Consider the following 23,636-nt stretch of genomic DNA (forward strand, 5'->3'; position numbering starts at 1 on the left):
AGGGAAAAGATACTAGGTATGGAATGAGGATAATTGTTCCTTCTCATGAAATCAACAGGGTTTTGGCGAAAAGCAAAGAGAAAAGATACAGATTTCCTCTTAGTTTTATGTAACCGATAGGTTCTCTAAGTGTAAAGGTCTCTGGGTCCACTCTCTCTCCCTCCGACAGTTAAGAGAAGTTATAGTTGTTTGTGAAGCGTTAGCTGTAGCATTGTACACACGTGTAAAAGGTGATTCTGGGAACAGATGTCCTCTGGAGGGTGGTCTCAGTGGCCAGATGGGAAGACTGGCTGGGGGTGAAGCTTGGTGCCCAGTAAGGCACACAGGTCAGTGTACTGGGAGACAGTCAATCAACCAGTCTGATACGTTGAGGCATGACTAACCTTTAAGACAAATGCAGTGGCATGCTTTATTAACACTGAGGACGCAGCCATCTCACTGTTGACGTGCCCGTGCCCCAACCTGCGCATCTGGACAGTCACCACAGGAGTCTCTGCATGCTTTAGAAGCTACTTTCAGAACTGGGAGAGTTTCCAAAGGAAGATGCTGTTAAAACACTTAGCTGACTTGTTTACTACATACAGTCTCGCTGTGTCGAGGACATAAAGTAAGAATGTAAATCTTCTGTGCAAAAGCTATCTCTGAGGCATTCAAAAGTAACAGACTTCTTTTTTTTGTTTTGTCTTTACCCTTGTCCTATCACAGAGGGTGCAAACTCATCTCACACAGCACAGAGGCAGCTGGACTGCTCCGTCCTCTGCTCATGTAATCATAGGGCTCCAGGGAAGGGATCCTCTGATCTTTGGATGTTTATAAAAAGCACCTAAGAGACCCTCAAACACGAATCCGTAGGAGCCCATGAAGCCTCCTTTGTAAAGCACTGTCGCATTCGGCCGGAAGCCTGTGGGGACCCCACGGCTCTCCCGCCCGGTGCTGGGCCCCCTTTATGGGATGTCACGGGGAGAGCACCTCTCGGGGCTGCCTTTCTGGATCTGAGTCCTCAGACTATCAGCACATGCGGGACATCAGGACGGGACATCAGGAAGGACACTGGCCCACACCACTGACAGCAGGACTGAGGACCTCAGGTTTGGGAGGAAGCAGCCCTGTGCGGTAGAGCAGAAGGCCGGGGACACCGCACCCGGTCGCGGCCCTGACGGCACGCGTCGCCCGAGCCCCTTCCAGGGGCCGAGCGCTGCAACCGCAGATGTCGGTGGATGTAGCCAGTTGATGCAATGGTCCCCTCTCCTGGGGGCACCGTAGGAGCGTCCTCGAGAGGTCTGGCTGAGGCCACGCCCCTGGCTCACACTTCTCACCAAGGCTCTAGCCCCGCTGGTCTCAGCCGGAGGCGGCGGAGAGGCTTCCCCAGAGACCTGAGGCGACGTTGGAAGTGCAATAATATTGTGACACCTCAGAGAAGTGGAACAGGTAGCTCGTTACCTGGGAGAGTAAGGGCGCCTGAGAGTCTTGTGGGAGGGAGCGGTGGGGATGGAGCTAGGCTGAGGAAAGGGAGCTGGCTGCTTCGACCACCCATCGGCACTGCAACCCCACAACCGACTGCGGTGATCAGAAGACGAGAGTCAGAGAAAGAGACAAGACAGGCAAGGGCGGCACTATACTCTGTGTCCTAGAGCCCCTCTCCCTGACAAAGGTCTACCCAGAGTCATGCTGCACCATTCGGGGGCAAGAACCAGTTCTGAGTCCTGCATTTATGTTTTTAAATCACATGAGATTCCAACTACAGGACTGTGTGTGTGTAAAGGAAATTACCAGCACTTACATGCAAAAAACACAGATGTACTTGCAGATAATGCAATCGGTTATTTCAGAAAGAACCAAAGAAGGATTCATGGGGCTTTAATTCAAATGGGACCAAAGGGACGAGAGCAGGAAGCCTCAGGGAAGGTGCCACCCGGCCAGATCACTCAGGCAGGGGACAACGCGTCCCTCCACCGGGACGACCCTCAGATGGGTATTTCCTTCTGTGAAAACAACAGCACCACTGGGGGGGCGGGCCACGGCCCACAGGCCGGCTCCGAGAGGGGGGAATGCTCACGTGACCTGATATGAGGACTAAAGTGCACCTGAGAACACAGGCTCTCCTCACCTGGCAGGTGTCCCTAAGTGACCTGGGTGTGCAAAGGCCCTGCCAGAGTTCTAACTGCTGCTGCAGTTCAACAGACCCAGAGACACAGGACAGGCGTGAACTGAGCTGACCGCAAATGGGACACCAGGCCAAGGGGTCCACAGGACCAGGGTCCCTACGGAGCAGCGCGCCTGCCCTGGCACTCATGGCGGTTCTGAGAGCAGTGGTCCAGAGCTGGTCTTCACCTGAGGACAGTGAAGGCCCCATTTTATAAGGAATACAAGGTGTGGAGGGGAGCAGTCACTGTGGCACAGAAGGGCCAAAGGCATCCTCTAGGCCACACACTGAGTCAGCGGCACAAGAGGACACGGGAGACCCCCTCAACTGGGGCCCTGCCAGTAGGGGGAGGACCAAGAGGATGCGCCAGCACCTCCCTGTGGGAGGGGGTCTCCAGCTTGATCCCCACCTTGAGTCTGTGCACACGCTTGATCGTCTGACGGGATGAGTGTAAAATCCACCTAAAATTGCCTTCTATTGTTGGGTTACCAGAGGTTATCTGCTGAGCGCTCCACAGCATGTTTGTCAAGAATGCACAGCAGACCAGAGTGAGGACGGCCACGTGCTTTTTCTATCTTAAAGGGAACGGACTGCACGTAATTGCTGAAGCCCCTTGCAACTCTGTTTTTCAATGAGCATCGATCACACCCGGTAAAATGAGCTGAAGCGTAAATGTGTGTTTAATGAAGGAACACTCCAGGTCATTCGCCTTCTCCCCGAAGACTTGGAGCATCTGTTTGCTCGCTGGGAATAAGCAGGACTCCTCTCTCCCACAGAAATGATGACTGATGGATGGAACTTCCACAAAAGTCTAACTTGTTTGCTACGGCTTCTCTAATGTTACTGGGTGAATAACAATGAATTCCTCAGTAGCGATTTTTTTTTAAACTATCAAATTAAATGTGTTCATCATGTTAGAGTATTTTCTTATTCCCAGCATAATCTGAGTGTAGAATTTTTGGACTAAAAAAAAAGTAACTAGTTTATTTTGATACTCAAAGTTAGATTAAAAACAAACAACTCAGTAACTCTTCCCCTTAAGGACAAAAAGCTAACATCCAATGGTAAAGATAAAATAGCAGGTCATAGAAAATAAATGTTTCAAGAGCACCGCTCAGAAAAATAGCTGAGATTATATCCTGTAGAATTGGTCTATCCCTACTTAGAATGTGGTAACCCAGTACATTCTCCTATTTAGTGCAAGAGTTCATTCCTTTTATAAATTTCCTGGTAGAAAGTATGTAGCCCATTTGAATATTTCCTGTGATATGATGACATGAGGGCAGCTTTTCCCACTTCTGGACAGTTCTAGTTGTGAGAAAAATTATTTCTCCTGTTGAGTTCAAGTTGGCTAAGGCCATTCTGGCTACTTATGCACTGACTGAGGGCATACTGTGTTTAAAAAGAAAGAAAGAAATTACACAACTAAATAATCCCTTAAAGAAGAATTGGTTGATAAGAAAATATTTAGGTGCCACTTGGGCTTTTTAAGATTGAAAATAAATCTCCCCGTTTCTTCCACTCACCTGTAACCCTAACAGTAAAAATTTAGGCCAGGCTAGTTAAGAATGAATATGGTGACCTGGAAAACTAAATTAGAATTTGTAAATAATTTGGACATTCATGAAGCTTAATACCTAGCCAAGTCTTAGCTCCGCTGGATTGTGCTAGCAGCTCCCACCGATCTTTTACTTAGTCCATGAGCACATATAACAAAATACTTCATTTGAATTTTACCTTTTGTTTATTACCTAAAGAATGTGCCACCCTGTTAATGAACTAAGTAAAAAATAAGAAGTATGAACTGTGTATTATGGAAGAAAAGATTTCTCAATGTTGCAGAAGTACCATGTCTAAACAAAGGCAACAGTTTACAGAGAAGACAGCTTCTCCATAAAACCCTCTCCTACCGAGGAGAACTCCATGATTTTACTGCCAACACTGGGGTCACTTAAGACAAACCGTTTGTTTTGATACAGACGGTAACATTTAAAAAACAAGTGCGCCGAGCCAGAGACACACTTGGGGAAAGTCAGACATGTTACCATTAGTTTCTGGTCTCAAGCGTCTAATTATACCAGCCTGCTGAAACCATGACCACACAGACCAAATCTGGAAACATAACGCTATGCTTCATTCTACCTACGTACAGTACCAGGGGACCTTAGGAGGATGAAACATAAAGCAATATAAACACTAGTATACAAAACATTTCGTTTCTCCAAGAGAAAAACACAAATTTGACATTTTCCAAAATATTTATATGATAACTTGAGAAACTGAAGACAACTTCAGTGGTAAGGATGGAGGAGTTTGGAAGAGTCTTGAGCATTAAAAAAATCTAAATTTGAAGGCACTTACATTTTGCTACCTTCCAACAAAAGAGGTAACTCTTAAAAGGGTATGGCATATGGCATACTTGTGACATTTTCCTCCAATTTTAAGATCGTGGTGTCAGCAACCCTTAAGACACAACCCCCTGACTCTTGTTAGTGATCCCAAAGCCCTGCATTTCTTGAAGCCAAACACACATGCATGACCCCTGCAGGTCCAGCCTCTGGCTCCTTCCTAAAAGCTGTGGCCTATAGGGTCACCACTCTGAGTGAGGCCATGAGAAACTCCAACACCTGCCAGGGGGTCATGAAAGCCACCGTGCAGGGACTTCTAAGGGCTCTGGCCAGATGGGAAATGTTATCCAAAGATCTCAAGGCAAACTCTCTTCTCTTTCTAAGTCACTGCCCCAGACTCTGTTAGGCCAATGTTCACATGGTCCCAAGAGGAGTCTGAAAATGCTGATCCAGTTTTAGTTCTCAGGTTCTCAAGCCCTTCTCAGAGCAGCATTCGGCTTCAAACGTGAGCCCAGAATGGCCACTTGGGTGGAAACTACCCCAGACTATGTGTGGACTGATTATAAAGGGTTTAGTTAGACGATCAAATACCCATAGGTGCTCCTATCGCTTACAGAGTAGGTGATGAGTTTCTAAATGCTTTCTATGTGAAACAGGGCTCTAAACGTTAACTTTCAGTTTTAAAATCTTTAAGGTACTAGAAGAAAGAGTTTAGAGCTAGAAGAATCTCAGAGACCATTCAGCAGAAACCGCTCATTTCACCATAGAAGCTATAACCACTTTGCCCCAAGTGACACAGTTAAGATCTGTGTGAGGGCTATAGGAGCCGTGGGCTCCTGGTACCCATACACTTTTTGGTATTAAGCTTGGTCTAAAAACCTAGAAGTAGCCTAGACAGTCATCGGGGTGCTTTAGTGTCTTTACTCCTGTTGAAATGGCATTACCTTGGAGACAGGCCCCCATGGGAGCAGTTGGTGGGGGAGGTCAGGGGGCTGGTCCGGCTGCTGGGATGTCGAGAGGGAGTCCGGCCAATGGTGTTGCTCGGAGAGCCCTGGGGGAAGGCAGAAGAGCTCCATCACGCGAGGGATAAATACAGAACACAGTTCCGCTTGCCCCTCGGCCCTTGAACCCCCGTGCAAATAAATGGGCAGATTCTGCATAATCAGGGTGATTTTTTCCAGAATCATAAGGTCAATTTTAAGTGCATACAAACCAAAAATGGATAATTGTCCTGCAGGCATTCCCGAAGCTGAGTGACTGCTGTCAGCTGGAGCAGACAGAGTAGCAGACACAACTGAGCATTTGCTCTACACAGGGACGGGTAAGTGGAGGCCACCAACCGTGACCCAAGCACTCACCACACTGGTGTTACTGGAGTTCTTGAGGTGGTTATGCAGGAGTTTGGTGGCACCATCCTGGAATGTTTTTGGCAAGGCACCAAGTAACATGGTAAATTCAGGAGTGTTCAATTCAAACAGAGAGATGAGCACAATCTGTGCTGCCTAGAAATGGAAGAGATGGTTAATTTATGTCATGTACAATTGCCTATCTTGGTCAAAATGCTCATTAAAGTTGTTTTATTTTACTTTATTTATTTATTTATTTTGGCCGCACCACGCAACTTGCGGGATCTTAGCTCCCTGACCAGGGATTGAACCCGGGCCCCCAGCAGTGAAAGCACGGAGTCCTAACCACTGGACCGCCAGGGAATTCCCAAAATTGTTTTTAGAAGATATCTGTTTTGTATGAGTAGAATAAATAATAAGAGGACATCTGTGCCATTAAAAAAAACAAACAGCACCTAGAGAAAATACCATCATCAACTATAAACAGCCAAACTTCAATATGGAAAATAAGCCCTGGTTTCACTGAACACCCTGGCCTTGGATTTTACAACAGCACATTAACAATAAATTCCTGAAACTTTTTTCCTCTGCTGTCCAACACTAGGGACAAAGCTGGTGAGTACATAAATGAAACAATCAAAAAATGTGAAAAGGCTTAAGATTGTCCATTCTAGTAAGTCAGAACTGGACAAGGCTCCTAGCACACCCTGGAAAGAACAAGTTTCTAAACAAGCTACCACTGCGTTATCCTGAAAAACCATTTTTCCTAGTGACTAAGAAACATTAGAAATAGAGTCCAAATACATCTGAAAAACTCCTACTTTTACATCTACGAATTGAGGACAGAGACAGTCTTTGGGAAGCAAACTAGATTTACATGGTACGAATTAAAAAGTTATTATTACTCTTCTGCCTTTTGGAAAATGTTCTACTTTTCTTTATTAGAGACAACATATGCTCGTAGTGGCTATAGCAGCAAAGTGGGGAAGAGCAAGCAGCTAAAACACCAGCAGTGAGACCCAGGCTTCCCCGGTAAGCTACATGCCTGCTATGGTGCTCGAGCTTCGAAAACAGTGCCCTCGGAGTTAGTTACAAGGGTTTTGATTTAGAAGAAGTATTCCAAAAGAAAATTTTAGTTAGTACTAACAGGCATTTCTTACAAATTTCTAAGAGTCAAAAGAAAGGAAAACATATTATGAAAACCTTTTGACTAGAAGCAAACATTTATTTTTCCAAAGACTGTAATATTTAGGATTGCAGTAATTATCCTAAATATTTTTTCCACTATATAGAATATTACATAGAAACATGTTTGCTGAGAAATTTTTTGGAAATAAACACCCACAAAAAATCCCACTTGAATGCTTTTATAATGTTAAAATTAATTCTAGGTCCAGTTAATATAAAATTACTATTTCGTACCTGGAGAAGGAAAAAAAAAAATCCAAAGACCCAAATGTATTTAACCAAAATTAAAACTTAATTACAAATTTTGAAATATCAGTAGAATAACATATTTTACACAATAAAAAAGTATCTTTTATAATGTCATAAGCATTTATTAAGCACAGCATTGGGCAAAAGGATCTTACTTTTCCCCTTGACTTCCAAATATGGTCATTAATAGCCTCTCCAACCAAATTAAATCATAAGGGCCAGTGTGCTTTCACAAGACAGGCAAAAAACATTATTACTGATTGTACTAAAACACATATTTCTACAAGTCATTACTGGAAAAGTTTTAACAAATCGTTATCTGAAGAAATCTATTTCACCATCAATTTAACACACTGTTAATATGATTTGTATAAAAGCAAATTCCCCAAATCATGCAAAGTAACCTGTGCATTAAAAAAAATTTTTATTAGATGTTGGGAAAAAATGCATGCAGAAAACACTGCACTTCAAAGAGAAGCAAAGAAGCAGACTTGAGTTTTGGCCAAGGGAAAAAAAATCAGCATCACCAATTTAATAAGAAAGTTGAAAATGCTGAAAATGGCATTAGAAAACTATTAAATGTATTATCACATTTTTGAATAGCATGTTTTTATGTGAAATGTGCCACTGTCTTTAGACCTAATTTCTTCCCAGAATGACAAGACACCCGATACTAAAAATTTACTTGGGGTTTTTCCATGAAGCAAATTATAAAACTGGTAGGATCTTATAGGAACAAGAGGGCTGCAAGGTGACAGGCCTAGAGACTGTGCTAATTCGTGGCTACTTAACATTAGTGACTTTTCGTCATACGGGAAAAGAAAGCGCAGCAGACTTCAACTTCTACCCACTGAAGAACCTTCTCTCAATAACTCTAAAGTTGAATTTTGCTAAGAAATCAAATAGAAAGACAGGGAATTCTGAAAATAACTCTTTGGACAGATGGTATGTGTGTGACTTATGCATATAAGTCAATATAACTTGTTTTTGCATTTTCCAAAATATAAAATGTAAATGATTTTATTAGTTTTCAAAAGTAACCCTCTGGCCTAAAGCTGTTTTCAAAGTAAAATCTTTTTCCGAAACCCAAGCTCCAGAAATGGATGGAAAGTATCATTTAAGTATATTATTTTAAAAAGATTTCACATCAAAGTTTTAAAAGGAATGAGACTGTTACGATCCTGAAACATTTTATCTACAACTCTCTGTATCAGTGAGGAGCCTGAATACCAGAATGTCCAGGCAAGGATGACAACTGGGTTATATTTATCATTACCATCAATATGCTCTCACTGCAGGAATAATTCCAAATATGGGCATGGGCTTGAGAGATTCATTTTAAAAAGCCTGGGGCAGAGCTTGTGTTCAATAATGAGCCCAAAACCAGAGGGTGTCGCTGTCCCAACCTGGAGCTCCTGCCCCACGTGAGAACGTGAGGAAGGGCCAATGAAAAGCCACACCAAACCAAAACCTCTGCTGCTAATGTTTTCTAACAGGCAACTCTGGGGCGACGTACTTTAACGATCAAGTGGAGACCTAAAAGGAAATGACTCCCACTTGTACCCCTACAGTAGAACTTGGGGGGTGAGGGTAAAAGGGCCTTCAAATCTCACTGCTAGTGTCTGAAAAGAACCTGCAGGCTATCGATGGCCTTGAATGCCGTGTGCCTCAGAGCAGAAAAGGATTCTTCCAGACAGGAGATCAATAAAACTCTGACAAATGTTTCAGTGTCAGTATTAATTATGGAGAACTTAAAATTTGAGAAGAGAGGGCTTTTTAAATTTATTAAACAAATATTACTGCTCCCTTCAGACTGTGATTAAAATTGCTTTAGAAAAACCACCAAAGAGAAGGTATTTCAAAAACCTTCGGACATTTTAAATTTAGTATCTCTCCATTGCTATTTCGTTAAAATATGGTAGAAGCCTGTCTGCAACATGGCTATTTCTTTGGGAAGGCAGTTAATCATAAAACATACCAAAACACAACATTTACACAGGTGCACGCACGCACGCTCTGGCTCACGTAGTATTATGTTAATTTTAGGGTTCTTCAAAATCTTCTGTGCCTTCACAAGGGTAATCAGGATTAACAATCTCAATGCAAACACTGAAGTGTCTTTTTGCAAGTTAGCACACAGTTTTAAATCTACCTGTTTACAATTTTCTTCCAAGTTTCCTTCTCCAGGCCCAGAGCAGGTAGAGGCTGACCTAGTGGGGAAATCCTCACCTATTCGACTACGCTGAAGTGGGGACGGACAAACAGGAAAGGGGTAGGGTTTAATCAGAGACAGGAAGCACGCGCTCAAAACCATGGTTATTGGTAAGCTGTACAGGTATTTGGCTTCTTTTCTAAAGTCATATATATACAGAGAGATCATACAATCTAAAAGTCTATGAATAATAACGGAACAGTAACAGTATCCTTAAGAATAATACCAGGAACTGCCAGTGTTAAACCTCCATCATTTGCTAAGTCCTTCATAATCATCACAACCCCTCCCGGAAGTAACAGATCAAAATGAGACTTGAGCGAGGCAGTCATATTCAGCTGAGGTTCAAATCTTATTTGATGGTAAAACTCTGAGCTTTTAGATTAGGACACGCTGCCTATGTATAATCAGAGATTTAAAATTTTTTTTCAATTAGAAATGTCGACTTTTGAAGGCTATTTATATATACTTTTCCTGCTCTGGGCAACAGCACCTTTATAATCTCTAATTTTCTTTGCCATGCCTTTACTTCCCACCCTTCTCAAAACAACATCTGGGGGCTAATAAACCTGTTAGTTTACTTGACAAAGCAGGTGCTCAATGTTAGAGAATCACGTATGATAAGGAAACATACAGGGATTCTGAACCCTAAAATATAAACATACCATTAAAATTTCTATTGTCATTACCGCATCCCCTTTGCCTGATGGGAAAAAAAATCTTCCTAACGCTGGAAAAAATTCGGACCAGCAGCAAAACCAAAGCAACCCTTAAGCAGTAATAGCTGAAGCTACAACAACAAACAGTAGTATCTATCTAGGTTTTTATGTTTTATTGCAGTTGGTCCTCCCAACAGTGCCGAAAGCAAATATCATGATTCCCATTTCATGGATAATAAACAAGGATTCAGAGGTTAAACTACTTGTTCACACTGCTAAAAAGTGGCAGAGGCAGAAGTCAACAGAGGTCAACTCTAGAATACACTGTATTATCCTAATACAGACACAGTGCATTAAGAAAGGTCTAGTGATTTCTCCAAAGAAGATATACAGGCTGCCAACAAACATATGAAAGGATGCTTAACATCATTAATCATTCGAGAAATGCAAATCAAAACTACAATGAGGTATCACCTCACACCAGTCAGAATGGCCATCATCAAAAAATCTACAGACAATAAATGCTGGAGAGGGTGTGGAGAAAAGGGAACCCTCTTGCACTCTTGGTGGGAATGTAAACTGATACAGTCACTATGGAGAACAGTATGGAGGTTCCTTAAAAAACTAAAAATAGAGCTACCATATGACCCAGCAAGCCCACTACTGGGCATATACCCTGAGAAAACCATAATTCAAGAAGAGTCATGTACCAAAATGTTCATTGCAGCACTATTTACAATAGCCCGGAGATGGAAACAACCTAAGTGTCCACCATTGGATGAAAGGATACAGAAGATGTGGCACATGTATACAATGGAATCTTCTTAACGCTCAGCCATAAAAAGAAACGAAACTGAGTTATTTGTAGTGAGGTGGATGGACCTAGAGTCTGTCATACAGAGTGAAGTAAGTCAGAAAGAGAAAAACAAATACCGTATGCTAACACACATATATGGAATCTAAAAAAAAAAAAAAAGATTCTGAAGAACCTAAGGGCAGGACAGGAATAAAGACACAGACATAGAGAATGGACTTGAGGACATGGGCAGGGGGAAGGGTAAGCCGGGATGAAGTGAGAGAGCAGGACGGACATATATACACTACCAAATGCAAAATAGATAGCTAGTGGGAAGCAGCCACATAGCACAGGGAGATCAGCTTGGTTCTCTGTGACCACCTAGAAGGGTGGGATACGGAGGGTGGGAGGGAGACGCAAGAGGGAGGGGATATGGGGGTATATGTATATGTATAGCTGATTTACTTTGTTATACAGCAGAAACTAACACACCATTGTAAAGCAATTATACTCCAATAAAGATGTTAAAAAAAGAAAAAAGAAAGGTTCAGTGTATGTCTGTGTAGTTTGGTCAACACAACTCTCAGGACTCCCATACTTAAAAAATGGAAAAGGTTACTTTGGGAATAAAGCAGGCCAGTTAAAGCCGGGTGGGGCTTTTCCATCCATCCAAGTCAGTCCCAGCCGGGCAAGCGCGCCTCCTGACAACTGGCTCGTGGTTTTGGTTTAGGTTGTGTTTCCTCCTTCCTCAACATCTTAAATATTCAAACACCTGACTCCCTCTGAGAGGAAACACCCCAGAACACTGACATAAGAAGAGAAACAAAATATCAAAAACACTGAAGTCAGTGAATCAAGAGTTTTGTCAGCTTAAAATGTGTCTAAAGTTGTTTCCCAAACAGGAGATATACGGAGGAGGTGCTGCACTGCCTGCAAACTTCCGGAGTACTGTTTGTATAAAATTAATATCCTCCGAGGATAGGGCCAATATGAGAGTTTACTGCATAGATTTCAGACTGTAGGGCTCTTCTAGTATTTAGAATGTAACCTTGCCCTACTCTTAGGAAATTAAGTCAGCACCAGCAGGAGAACTTGGTTCATGATCAGAAAGTGCTTTTCTGATCATGAAAATCACCAAGATTTCCCTAGCACCTGATACAAACTTTTAATAACTCTGCAAATTACAGGTGAGGCAAAACATATGTCTACTTAGAAGAGATAAGCAAGCAAATCTTTAGTGCACTAAATTATCCAGATGAAAATGCTGCCTGTTTTCTTTCCTTGCAGATTTAAAATAATAGTAATGACGATTTAAAATCTCAGCGCAGAGTGATATATACCATATCACAATTTCTAAGTATTTTAATTTACTTAGGCACTACATTCATTTAGACAATCTTTAAAACACATCTCAAATTCTTGGGTAAGGCGGGTGCATCACTTACAACAGCATGCACATTTATATAAATATCCAGTGGATGGAACCGCAAAACAGAGCATTTAAATAAAAGCGGCTCTATCTCCAGGAAGGATTCACCTGTATGGGGCAAAAGAACGCGTATTTGAATACTGTGCTTTAACAAGCCTATCCTAGCGAGTGCTCGATGGATACAACTGAAAGCCAAACAATCAAATCCACGAATATCTTCGAGGATGAAAAAAAAATTTCACCGGGTGCTCAAAATGCAGAGATGCACCTGTTAAGATGAACCTCATTACAATTTGCGTAGTTAGGTAAAAAAACTCCTTATTCAAGTAAGAGCTAAGGAACTACCGAATAACTAACTATGGAAGACTCATGCCAGGCTGCCGAAAAAGAGACCAAAGCCTTGGTAGGCAGAGCGCTAAGGTGGGCAAGCCTTACAGCCCTCCCCCAGGGTGAGCGGGACTTGCGCGTGTGATGGACTTCACTCCCATAATTATGTTACATGGCAGAAGGGGTTCTGCGGGTATAATTAAAGTCCCTCCCTAATTGGCTGACTTAGTTAAAGGGCAGATTATCCTGTGTGGTGATAATCAGGTGAGCCCTTTTTAAAGAAGCAAAGAGATTAAAACGAGAGCCTCCTGCTGGCTTCATTTTAATTTATCTTTCATTTTTGACGAATAGTTTTGCTGAATAGAGTTGGGTTTTGTTTTTTGGTTTTTTTTTTTTGCGGTACGCGGGCCTCTCACTGCTGTGGCCTCTCCCGTTGCAGAGCACAGGCTTCTGCGGCACGTGGGATCCTCCCAGACCAGGGCACGAACCCGCGTCCCCTGCATCGGCAGGCGGACTCTCAACCACTGCGCCACCAGGGAAGCCCCTGAATAGAGAATTCTTGGTTGACTTTTTTTCCTTCCAGCTGCCTCTGACCCCCATGGTTTCTTTTTTTTTTAAATACATCTATTTATTTTCATTTTTGGCTGCGTTGGGTCTTCGTTGCTGCGTGTGGGCTTTCTCTAGTTGTGGCGATTAGGGGCTACTCTTTGTTGCTGTGCGTGGGCTTCTCACTGCAGTGGCTTCTCTGAACACGGGCTCTAGGTGTGCAGCCTTCAGTAGCTGTGGCGCACGGGCTTCAGTAGTTGTGGCTCATGGGCTCAGTAGTTGTGGCTCGTGGGCTCTAGAGCACAGGCTCAGTAGTTCTGGCACATGGGCTTAGTTGCTCCGTGGCATGTGGGCTCTTCCCGGACCAGGGCTGGAACCTGTGTCCCCTGCATTGGCAGGCGGATTCTTAAACCACTGTGCCACCATGGAAGCCCCTCCCCTGTGGTTGCTGATGAGCACGCAGCTGTTTGTTTTCTGAGGACCCCAGCTATGCTGAGCTGCTTCCCTCTGCTGTCTTCAGCTTTCAGCAGCTTGATTATGACGTGTCTAGGCGTGGGTCTTTTTTTTTTAATCCTACTTGGAGTTTGCTGAGCTTCTCAGATGTGTAGATTAAAGTTTTTCATAAAATTTGGGAAGTTTTAGGGCATTATTTCTTCAAAAATTCTCCTGCGGGCTCTGGAGAAGCAAAGTGCCAGGCTATAGAGAGGACCATGTGATGGGGGTGGAGAGCAGCCTCCACCGGCCGAGAACGCCCCCTGCTGACAGTCAGCAGGAGCGTCTCAAGTGAGATCCAAGACCCAGGCCACACCTTGACTTCAGTCTGGGAAGGCTCTGAGCAGAGAACCCAACTGTGAGATCATAAATTTGTGCTATTTCAAGCTGCTAAGTTTGTGGTGATTTGTTATGCAGTAGAAAACGAATACAGAAGCCACAAGAGGAGAACTTCCAAGGCTCTGGTTTTGAACATGATGGCTTCAAAATGTTACTTGAAATTAGATCATTTCTCTTTGGGTATTTTTTACTTTTTTAATTTGTGGTACGCGGGCCTCTTACTATTGTGGCCTCTCTCGTTGCGGAGCACAGGCTCCGGACGTGCAGGCTCAGCAGCCATGGCTCACGGGCCCAGCCGCTCCGCGGCATGTGGGATCCTCCCAGACTGGGGCACGAACCCACGTCCCCTGCATCAGCAGGCGGACCCTCAACCACTGCGCCACCAGGGAAGCCCTCTCTTTGGGTATTTATCATTCATTAATTCACTGAAAATACTTACTAAATGCCTACTTTGTTTTACAGGTCCTGTGCTATGTGCTGAGCATGCAGGGTGAACAAAAGCAGAGAGGTGGAGGAGGCACAGGGAATGGCAGGGCCAGGCCTCGCCCTGAAGACACCCAGGGCCCAGGCTGGGTCCCGAGAGAATTAGCGGCAACCAGGTCAAGACTACGTCAGCAGCCTGTGTGCCTGAGGTTCAGTCCCAGGGGAACGGTCTAAACTGATGGGCCTCAACACTGCATTAAAGATCAGCCAAGAGTGGAAGGAGCCCTGACCAGACACAGAGCAACGTCCACGCTCCACTCTGTACCAGTGAAGTCAAGTGACTGCGGGGAGAGCACAGCCATCTAGGTTAGTTTTCATTGCAGCCAGGACTGAGAACTACTGACGTAAAGCTTTTCAGCTTCCTCTGAGGGGCCGGGATTACTGTCCCGGAGGCCAGGTTCGACCTCAGCCTGAAGGTGGGGTGTTTGGCAGTCCTCACAATGGGGAAGGGGAAGATGTGCAGGCAGACACTGGAGGCAGTGTTTTGATGCCCCAGGCTAGATAACTCAAGGAAAAACATTCCTCTAGTGTCCTGATTAGAAAGGTTAGGACAATAAATCCGAATTCAAATGTTTAATGTGCATGTCCAGAGAAAGTAGCCATAATGACCAAAGCTGGCTGTTCCCATACAGGCCCTAATCATGATAATAACGTGCATGTCTAAAACATCTTCCAGCCCCATGGGAGGGAACACTTCAGTAACCTTCAATTACAAAAACACATACTCATATAGACACACGTACTCAACGTGTTATGACTAAAGATAGGAAGTTGTACTTGGGCTCTTGTATTTCTTGGTTGATCTGTGACTTTGAAAACTGTAACACCAATATCTTTCTGACGTTCCAATCAACCAAATCATGCCACCACCTCCCAAGTCCCAAAGAGGCTTAATGGTTAAATTAAAGGTTGCCAGTGAAATGCTCTTTCAATAAATATTGAAACATTTTACAAACAGATCATAAATCAAAAATATTATTTACTATCAGAACAGTAATTTTGAATGAGTGCTTTAATAAAATTCACCCTTGTTTCTTTGACCTTGGACAACTTAGTTTATTACTGTACAATGGCTGGAGAATTACACTGGCTGTGACCCTCCCAAAGAAACCCTGAAGGTGGTTCTTTGGTTCCCTTCCTTGGATTCCATTAGAGCAGGAGCTAGGTGTTCAGGGGCATCTGGAACCACAAGAACCTTGCTAACTACCTCTTGGAATCATCCTTAACCCAGCCTCGACCCAAGTGGTCCACGTTACCAACTCTACCCCAAGGCCAAAGGACTATTTTGGCATGGATGGCGGTGGAAGGAGTATACTACAGGGAAAAAAGAAAGAAAGAACAAAAAAAAGCAAGGTTCATGATTACACGCAAATAACCAAAATCAAGTACTTTTAGTCTGAAACCAGAACTAAGAAATCTGGTTTTTAACAGTAACTTTGAAAGGCTAGCTTGTTTATATAAAGAACAATGGCCATGTGTGAAACGCAAGTGTAGAAGACCAGGTCACTGACAGGAAGAGAATAATAGAAACAACAAAGAGAGTGATAACTTACACTTCCTGTGTGCTTATAACCTGTCAGGAATGGATCATGCTTTTAGCATATATGAATTCATCTTCATAGTAGTCCTAAGGCAGAATACTACCTAAGAATAGAAATAACAGGGTCCCGTGCTCCCTCCACTGTGTTATATGCCTTTCAACGTGCCATTTCAGAAGAAAATAGCAAATGTTTCTCTTCAGGTGATTGGAAAAAAAAAAAAAAAAAAAGCAAAAACACAATATCTTGGTATCAGGGTGTCTCCCATGATACAAGATTTCAGATTCTCATTTTGATCTTCAAAGGCTGCAACTAGACGGAGCTGGAGGGACAGGAGCAGAGCCTTGGTTTCCTAGAAAAGGAGCGATAGTGGTTTGCGTGTAGGCTTGTGGGTGGTTTACAAGTTCCCATAAATGCCTCTTTGTGACGCGTGCCTAAGGACATACCTTTCTCACGTCTGAACTCTTTGGTTCTGTCGTCCAGGTTATAATTCTAGAAACAGCAAGCCTTGTCTCACTAGAGTTTATGAAATCTGTTGGGTCCATCTGCCTAGCGAGAGACTCGATGTACTTCAGGATTGCAACTTTGACCTGAAAGATCCAGCAATTATAAACAGTAGGTACACTTAATAAATCTTTGAACAGAACTCTTAAGTGGTGCTCAGAGAAAAGTACACACTACTGAGGGGACACCGCCTTTCTCCTAGATTTATGTTTCTACACGCAGGGGCCCTCCAGCAGGGAAAAAGCGTGAGATGACTGACAGGGAAGCCTGGGAACAGAAGGGAGGCCTGCAGCCTAATCCCCTTCCCTCTGTGACTGCCGGGCCTGCAGAGAAGGCAGGCTCTGCTCCTCAGAGACGCCGCAAGACACGTGCCGGGCAGGACCCCCCGTTGGAGTGAGGGGTGGAGGCACCAGGGGGACCCCCAGCTCTGCCACCGACCGCGGGGCAAGTACAACTCTGTGTGAGTTTTATTTTTCAGCCACTCTAGGCCAGGTCTTGCAAGGCAGCACTGAAGGTAATTCAAGCTGATAATTCTGCTCTAACTTGCCCACCGAGGTCTCATTTGGTTTTGACCTCAGGAGAAAAGGGTTATTATTTATTGGGCCTCTCCTAAAAACCTCAGCAAAATTAGTGATCAAAGAACAGACAATGTACCTGATGCCATTCAAAGGAGCACATCCTCCTTCAAATACCATTAGTTCGTTCTTACAGGTATGATGTTTATAAAACATGTCAATTCATTTTTCATGTGTTACGACATTAATATTAAAAACATTCCAATAAGATACCTATTTTAACACATCAAAATTCTCTACATTAAATATTAATGTGAAGCACTGTAATAATGCCCAAATGTTGGTAAGGATGTGGAGCAACTGGAGTTCTCAGACACCGCTGGTAGGAACATAATCTGATATAACCAGTTCGTCAGTTTAAAATAAAGTTAAGCATGTCCCTACCCAATAAACCAGCAACTTCTCTACTATGTACTGAACCAAGAGAAATGGAAACATGTTGCTCACAGCAGATTTACTCACAACAGCCAAATATGAGTCATGTATAAACAAGTATATTTTAAGCAAATTTGACTTCTACAGGTTGAACTATAATGACAAATAGTTACCGACCTTGAGGTTAGGAGTTTGGGTTTGATCCACAATAAATCTCATCAAAATGTTAAATTGCTGATCAAATGGAAAGGAGTCCCTAGGTTTAAAAAAAAAAAGTATTTTAAAAGAAAGACTTATTACAAAAAACAATGTAAAATCATATAAGAAACAAAAATACACTATTATAGATTCCTCTAACATATGTAAAAAGCAAGCATGTTTATGTTTTTTAAATATGACTTTTCATTTTATGTAAATACTAAAGTAATACACATTACATAGAAAACTTATTTCTTTTTTGTTTTGTCTTTTGGTTTTTGTTTAGCTGCGCCGCATGGCACACGCGATCTTAGTTCCCTGAACAGAGATGGAACCCGGGCCCAGCACTTGAGAGCACCGAGTCCTAACCACCAGACCGCCAGGGAATTCCCTAGAAAATTTAGAAAAGGGGAAATCTTGTTAAAAGTCCCGAAACACATAAACTGAGCAATGAATGCCTGCTTGCCTTCTTGGGATCTGCTCGTCTTCTTTCCAGGTACCTTTCGGAATACTGCTCACATGAGAAACACTTCCATTGCCCAAATCTAACTTTTACATCCCGATGAGGCTGCTTGCAGCTGCCCTTGCTGAAACTACCTGCACAGTTCCTGGGGTCCTCGCTGGGTAACCGCCCGTGAGCTGGCTTTGTGCGGTCACCACAGAAGAGCGCCCGTGGGACACTCACCCAGAGACACCCATCTCCAGCTACAGACACACACAGGAGCCTGGGACCCTAAGAGCCCCACTCCGGCTCCACTTCTCACCTGCGACTCATCTCATTTCTCATGGTCCTCTCACATTTTTGATCCAACTGAGTAACCCTGAGGGCTCTTGGCGAGCGAAAGTCAGTGCCCTCTCCCTTAAAAAGCCACGACTGCTAGTATGAGTTTAAAATTGCCTGAAGGAGCCCTTGTGCCTAATGCAGAGGTCCCTTCCATGCTAACAGGAAAGATAATGCAACGCAAAGATCTATTCCAATTGAGGCTGAGTGACTGCATCACTTTCTTTTAGACTCCCTTAGAGACGATTCTCAGTGTACGGAAGGATAGTAGAAAGAAAAGGGACGCAGGTTGGAATCTTTCAGATTACAGGACTGATTTGAAATTTAAATGAAATAATACAAGAAAAACATAAAGTGTGTGGCACATACTAGTTACTAGTAGTACCACCATCATAATTACTAATAAAAAGTAAACTTGACCAACAGCACATCCTTTCCTCCCACATCTATTTGTATCCAGGAAGCTCTGAGGACCACCTCTGGAAGCAAAGCGCATCTTAGTATATATGATTTAAGTGACTCATACTGGCCACACATCAAAGAAACAGACCACAGACAGAACACCTCTCCTTTCTTCTACAGCAAAGGGAAGATGAAGAATACATGTGAGTAATGGGTGCATTTAAGCTGGAGCTGTGCCCTGCTGTCAAGTGCAGCCAAAGGAAAGGAAACTGAAGCAGATTCACAATCAGGTCTATCACCTGAGGAACAGCTCTCAGCCACCACTGAGACGCCCTCGGTACTCACAATCCTAGATAAGCTGAAAGAGTTAAACATCTCAGCTGCTGAGAAAAAGGGACACATGCTTTAGGGACCTAGGCCAGGGAATTCCCTAGAAGAGGGTTCTTAAAGGAATGAGGCATCCAGGAAAACTAATAGGAGGGCACAATTATTTCCCTTAATCACCAAAGATCAGATATATAATCGTAATATTTCCATCATCCCTAAAAATCTGAAATGGATCTTCTGTCATTCATAAATTCACCTAAATTAAGGAAGCAATCTACAGGCTAAAGTCTGGCTTACAAATGTTTTCCTTGGCTTTCACAGTGTCATTTAAAAAAAATATACCTTGGAATATCTTGCCTTAATCCACATTTCTGACCTTTCTTGAAAAGCCTGGACCACTGGGCCCACATCCCCTGTGACCACAACTCACCGCAGCTCCCCAGCCTCTCGCATAACTGCCCTGGCTGTTTACATCACTCGTGTATCATCAGCTGCATCAGCTCAGCCTCTCTAGTCAACCTCTGGCCAAACTGTGAGGAATCCACTGGTGTAGAGGACTGTCCCCCAACTGCACTACACTTAGTCACCCACAGGAGGGATGGTGCCTGAAAGCCTTACTGCAAATAGAGTACGTTACACTGAGTTCACTGAAAATCTAAAGGGAAATCTACTTGGATAATAAAATTCTATAGCAGCACAAATTACACAGATCTCCGGGGTCGGGGACCAAAAGAAAAGCTGGCATCACAGTGTAGAGGAACAAATGTAGGCTTGGCAGCCAGAGACATCTAACAGATGCAAGCGTGGGGGACAATGACGGGGCAGTGTGATGCCCTCCACACTCTCCCGCAGGCCAGCCGGCGACCACAGGACACACAACAGAGTGACAACCGGCTCTCCTGGATGCTGGCTCCCGGGCTGCCACGAGCAGGAAGTGGGGCTCCAGGTGTGTCAAGTTACTCTCTGTTTCCTAATTTTATAAAGAAATGAGAAAGGGCCTTCCATTTTGACAATTCTATGATACCTACTCATATCCCAGTTTGCAGTAACGGGTCATATAAAAGTTACTATCTGATGATGATTTTCTGAGTGACCTGGAGACATCTGTTTATTCTTTTAAAAATTCAGCAATCTGACACATTCCCCTCCGTCATCCACCAAATCACAAGCTAGACATTACTGCGAACCATCTTCTGAGATCATTCAATTTCGATCACTCGTGTGTCGAGGATTTACTATTGCACAGGCAAAGATCAGAAGTTTGTTTCCAAACAATAACAGCACAGAGTCAGTTTTTTTACACTTTTTCTGAGTCTCAGTAGCTTTTCTTTTCTCATAAAGGCCAGATGGGCTACAAATATTGTAAGTGTGTTATCATCTCTAGCCAATGAACTGTTAATAGAAACTATTCCTGGATGAATGGGAACCCTATACCACACATGAACAGAAATATTTCTAGTGTGCCTTACAAGAGGTTGAAGCCGTAAAAATACTGAGGTCTTCAGGAGGATGCTCATAAATATTCTAAAGTGTTTTTTAAAGAGAAGAGAATCAATTTTCAATGTTTTTTTTCTTTTTTTTACATTTGTCTTAGGCATTCACAAAAATAATGTCAACTCAAGGAAGATATGGGCATTTCATCTCATGGACTGTTGGGATATTTCAACATATATGTTAATAAGAGAATGTGGGAATTAAGTAAGAAAGTAGATATTCAAGTGGGTGACAAAAGCCACGGGTAACAAAATGACAAGAAGCCACCTACAAAGACTCTCTTAGTATCAAAATGGTCTAGTGCCCCCACCCCACCAGTAGACATTTTCCCAAAGAGGACATACAAATGGCCAACAAGTACATGAAAAGGTGCTCAACATCACTAATTATTAGAAAAATGCAAATAAAAACTACAATGAGGTATCACCTCACACCTGTTAGAATGGCCATCATCAAAAAGACAAGAGATATAACAAATTGCTGGTGGGAATGTAAATTGGTGCAGCCGCTATGGAAAACGGTATGGAGGTTCCACAAAAAAATTAGAACTAGCGAATTCCCTGGTGGCCTATCGGTTAGGACGCGGCACTTTCACTGCTGTGGCCCACGTTCAACCCCTGGTCAGGGAACTGAGATCCTGCAAGCCACGTGGCACAGGCAAAAAAAAAAAAAAAAAAATTAGAACTACCATATGAGCCAGCAACCCCACTGCTAGGTATATGTCCAAAGGAAATGAAATCAGTATCTCAAAGAGATATCCGACCCCATGTTCACTGCAGCACTATTCAAAACAGCCAAGACATGGAAACAACCTAAGTGTGTTGATGGATGAACGGATAAAGAAAATGTGGTGTACATATAAATGGAATATTATTCAGTCATAAAAGAGAAGAAAATCATGCCATTTGTGACAACATGGATGAAACTTGAGGGCATCGTGCTAAGTGAAATAAGCCAGATAGAGAATGACAAATACTGCATATCACTTACATGTGGAATCTTAAAAAAAAAAAAAAAAAAAAGTCAAACCCATAGAAACAAAGAGTAGAATGGTGGTTGCCAGAGCCTAGTGGGGGGAGGGAAATGGGGAGATGTTGGTCAAAGGGTACAAACGTCCCGTTACAGTTATAACACTTGCTAAGAGAACATATCTTGACTGCTTTTACCACATAAGCAACAAAAAATGGTAGTTATGTGAGGTGAAGGATGTGTTAACTGACACTGCAGTAATCATTTAGCAATATATACATGTATCAAATCCTCACATTATACACTTAAAACTTACACAATGTTGTATGTCAGTTTTACCTCAAAAGCTGGGAAAAAACGATCTTGCCCCCAAACACTTGCCTTGTGACATCGAGAGCCTTCTGAACTTTCGCTTGCACAGATCCAAGCAAATCTGCTCCCATTTTCTTAAGCAATTGTGTGAGAAGAACAAAAAGCCAGTCTTGCAAGTCATCCTTATGAATTATTATAAAATCCACAAGCGTCTCCAAAAACATACTGAAAACCTAGACAGAAATGGAAACCAAGTATTTCACATATTTAATTCATGATTTCCTCCCAAGTCTCCAAAATGATAAAAATGCCCATCTTGGCTTTGTCCAGAATCGTAACTGGGGTTGGCACTGCCCACAACTGGACATGGCATAGGAGGCAAACGCAGTAACAAGAACAGATAAAGGAAAAGGGGTCGGAACTTACTCTCTGGTGTGAATTCCACCGCAAACCAGGCCATGCAACGAAACAGATTCCATGTTAGTCCACAGTGAAGTCATACAAGTTTCATGCAGTTTCTTAAAAGGCCTGAAAAGGCTACAAACTGACGAAATAACTCTCCCCTCCCTCTACATGCCTTTAAAATTCAGTACAGAGAGAAATTAACTTTGCTGCAAATATGAGTCTAATCCTGGAGGTCTTTCTTTTCTTTCCTTTCCTTTTTCCTTTCCTTCCTTCCTTCCTTCCTTCTTCTCTCCCTCTCTCTTTCCTTTCTCTCCCCCTCTTTTTCTTTAAAAAACCTTTTAACCATCATAATTCTATACTATTATTGCTCATCACCTAGCATTCAACAAAAACTATTACAGGATGAGGGAAAAAAAAAACTTGCATATGTATTGCTTTTCATTTCAGTCACCTATTTTGATGTATGCCCGTTCAGATTAAAGTATTATCTTTATGAAAAGATATTATAAGAGCCATACCAATCTTTATAAAAAATTATGGCTTGGGATGAAAGACACCAACAGTTGACATAACCCTCACGCTGCTGCGTGATCACCACTGCTCCCTACGGTGAGACAGAGCTCACGGTGGATCACCCCTGAACCAGTCTCAGAGAGGTTAGCGGTGGCACTGTGCACCCTACTTGGTAAATGAGTCCTGCTCTCCTGGGACAACCCGGCTATCACAGACCTACTCAGTTCTAGCTCAGCAACTGTTAACCACCAGGGGTCTCCCGTGAGACAGCTCAGAAAGAAGTCAATGAGCCCCAGCTGTGGGCTTCCTGGCTTAGCACAAAGGCAGCTAGCAAATATTTACTAAACTGAGACCTGCAAACTCACTGTACAAGAGCCTTCTGATGGAAACAAATTTCCTTCTTTATCCTCACATTCTGGTTCTGAATCAGCAATCTAGAGGTGACAGGTAATAGAAATTTCATCAATGTCCAAATCCATCTAATATCCCTTATGCTATACATCTTATGAATCTTATGCTTATGCTTTAAATCTTACTGCTTTTAATACTATCTTACAGAAAATCTTGATAATTATATCTCTGGATATCTACCTGGCCCTTAAACTCAACGTTTCTTGGATTTTATTAATACTGTGAATGTCAACCTTGCTGTGAGGGTCATAACAGGAATTTTAAGACATGCTTTA

The 23,636-nt window shown here is 42.9% G+C and overlaps 1 protein-coding gene across 2 annotated transcripts in view; it reads right to left on the reverse strand.

Moving 5' to 3' along the window:
- CLASP1 (cytoplasmic linker associated protein 1) overlaps positions 1-23,636 on the reverse strand; it is a 275,021-nt gene that overhangs the window by 38,321 nt on the left and 213,064 nt on the right. For both annotated transcript variants that reach the window (XM_007456358.1, XM_007456359.1), the window contains 6 exons: positions 22,459-22,461; positions 22,102-22,265; positions 17,727-17,805; positions 16,542-16,685; positions 5,850-5,993; positions 5,436-5,542 (listed from right to left, as the gene is read on the reverse strand). In XM_007456358.1, coding sequence (XP_007456420.1) covers positions 5,436-5,542; positions 5,850-5,993; positions 16,542-16,685; positions 17,727-17,805; positions 22,102-22,265; positions 22,459-22,461 — 641 coding nt within the window. The remainder of the gene's footprint in view (positions 1-5,435; positions 5,543-5,849; positions 5,994-16,541; positions 16,686-17,726; positions 17,806-22,101; positions 22,266-22,458; positions 22,462-23,636) is intronic.

The sequence above is a fragment of the Lipotes vexillifer genome, unplaced genomic scaffold, assembly GCF_000442215.2.
Source record: "Lipotes vexillifer unplaced genomic scaffold, Lipotes_vexillifer_v1.1 scaffold3, whole genome shotgun sequence".
NCBI lineage: Eukaryota > Metazoa > Chordata > Mammalia > Artiodactyla > Lipotidae > Lipotes > Lipotes vexillifer.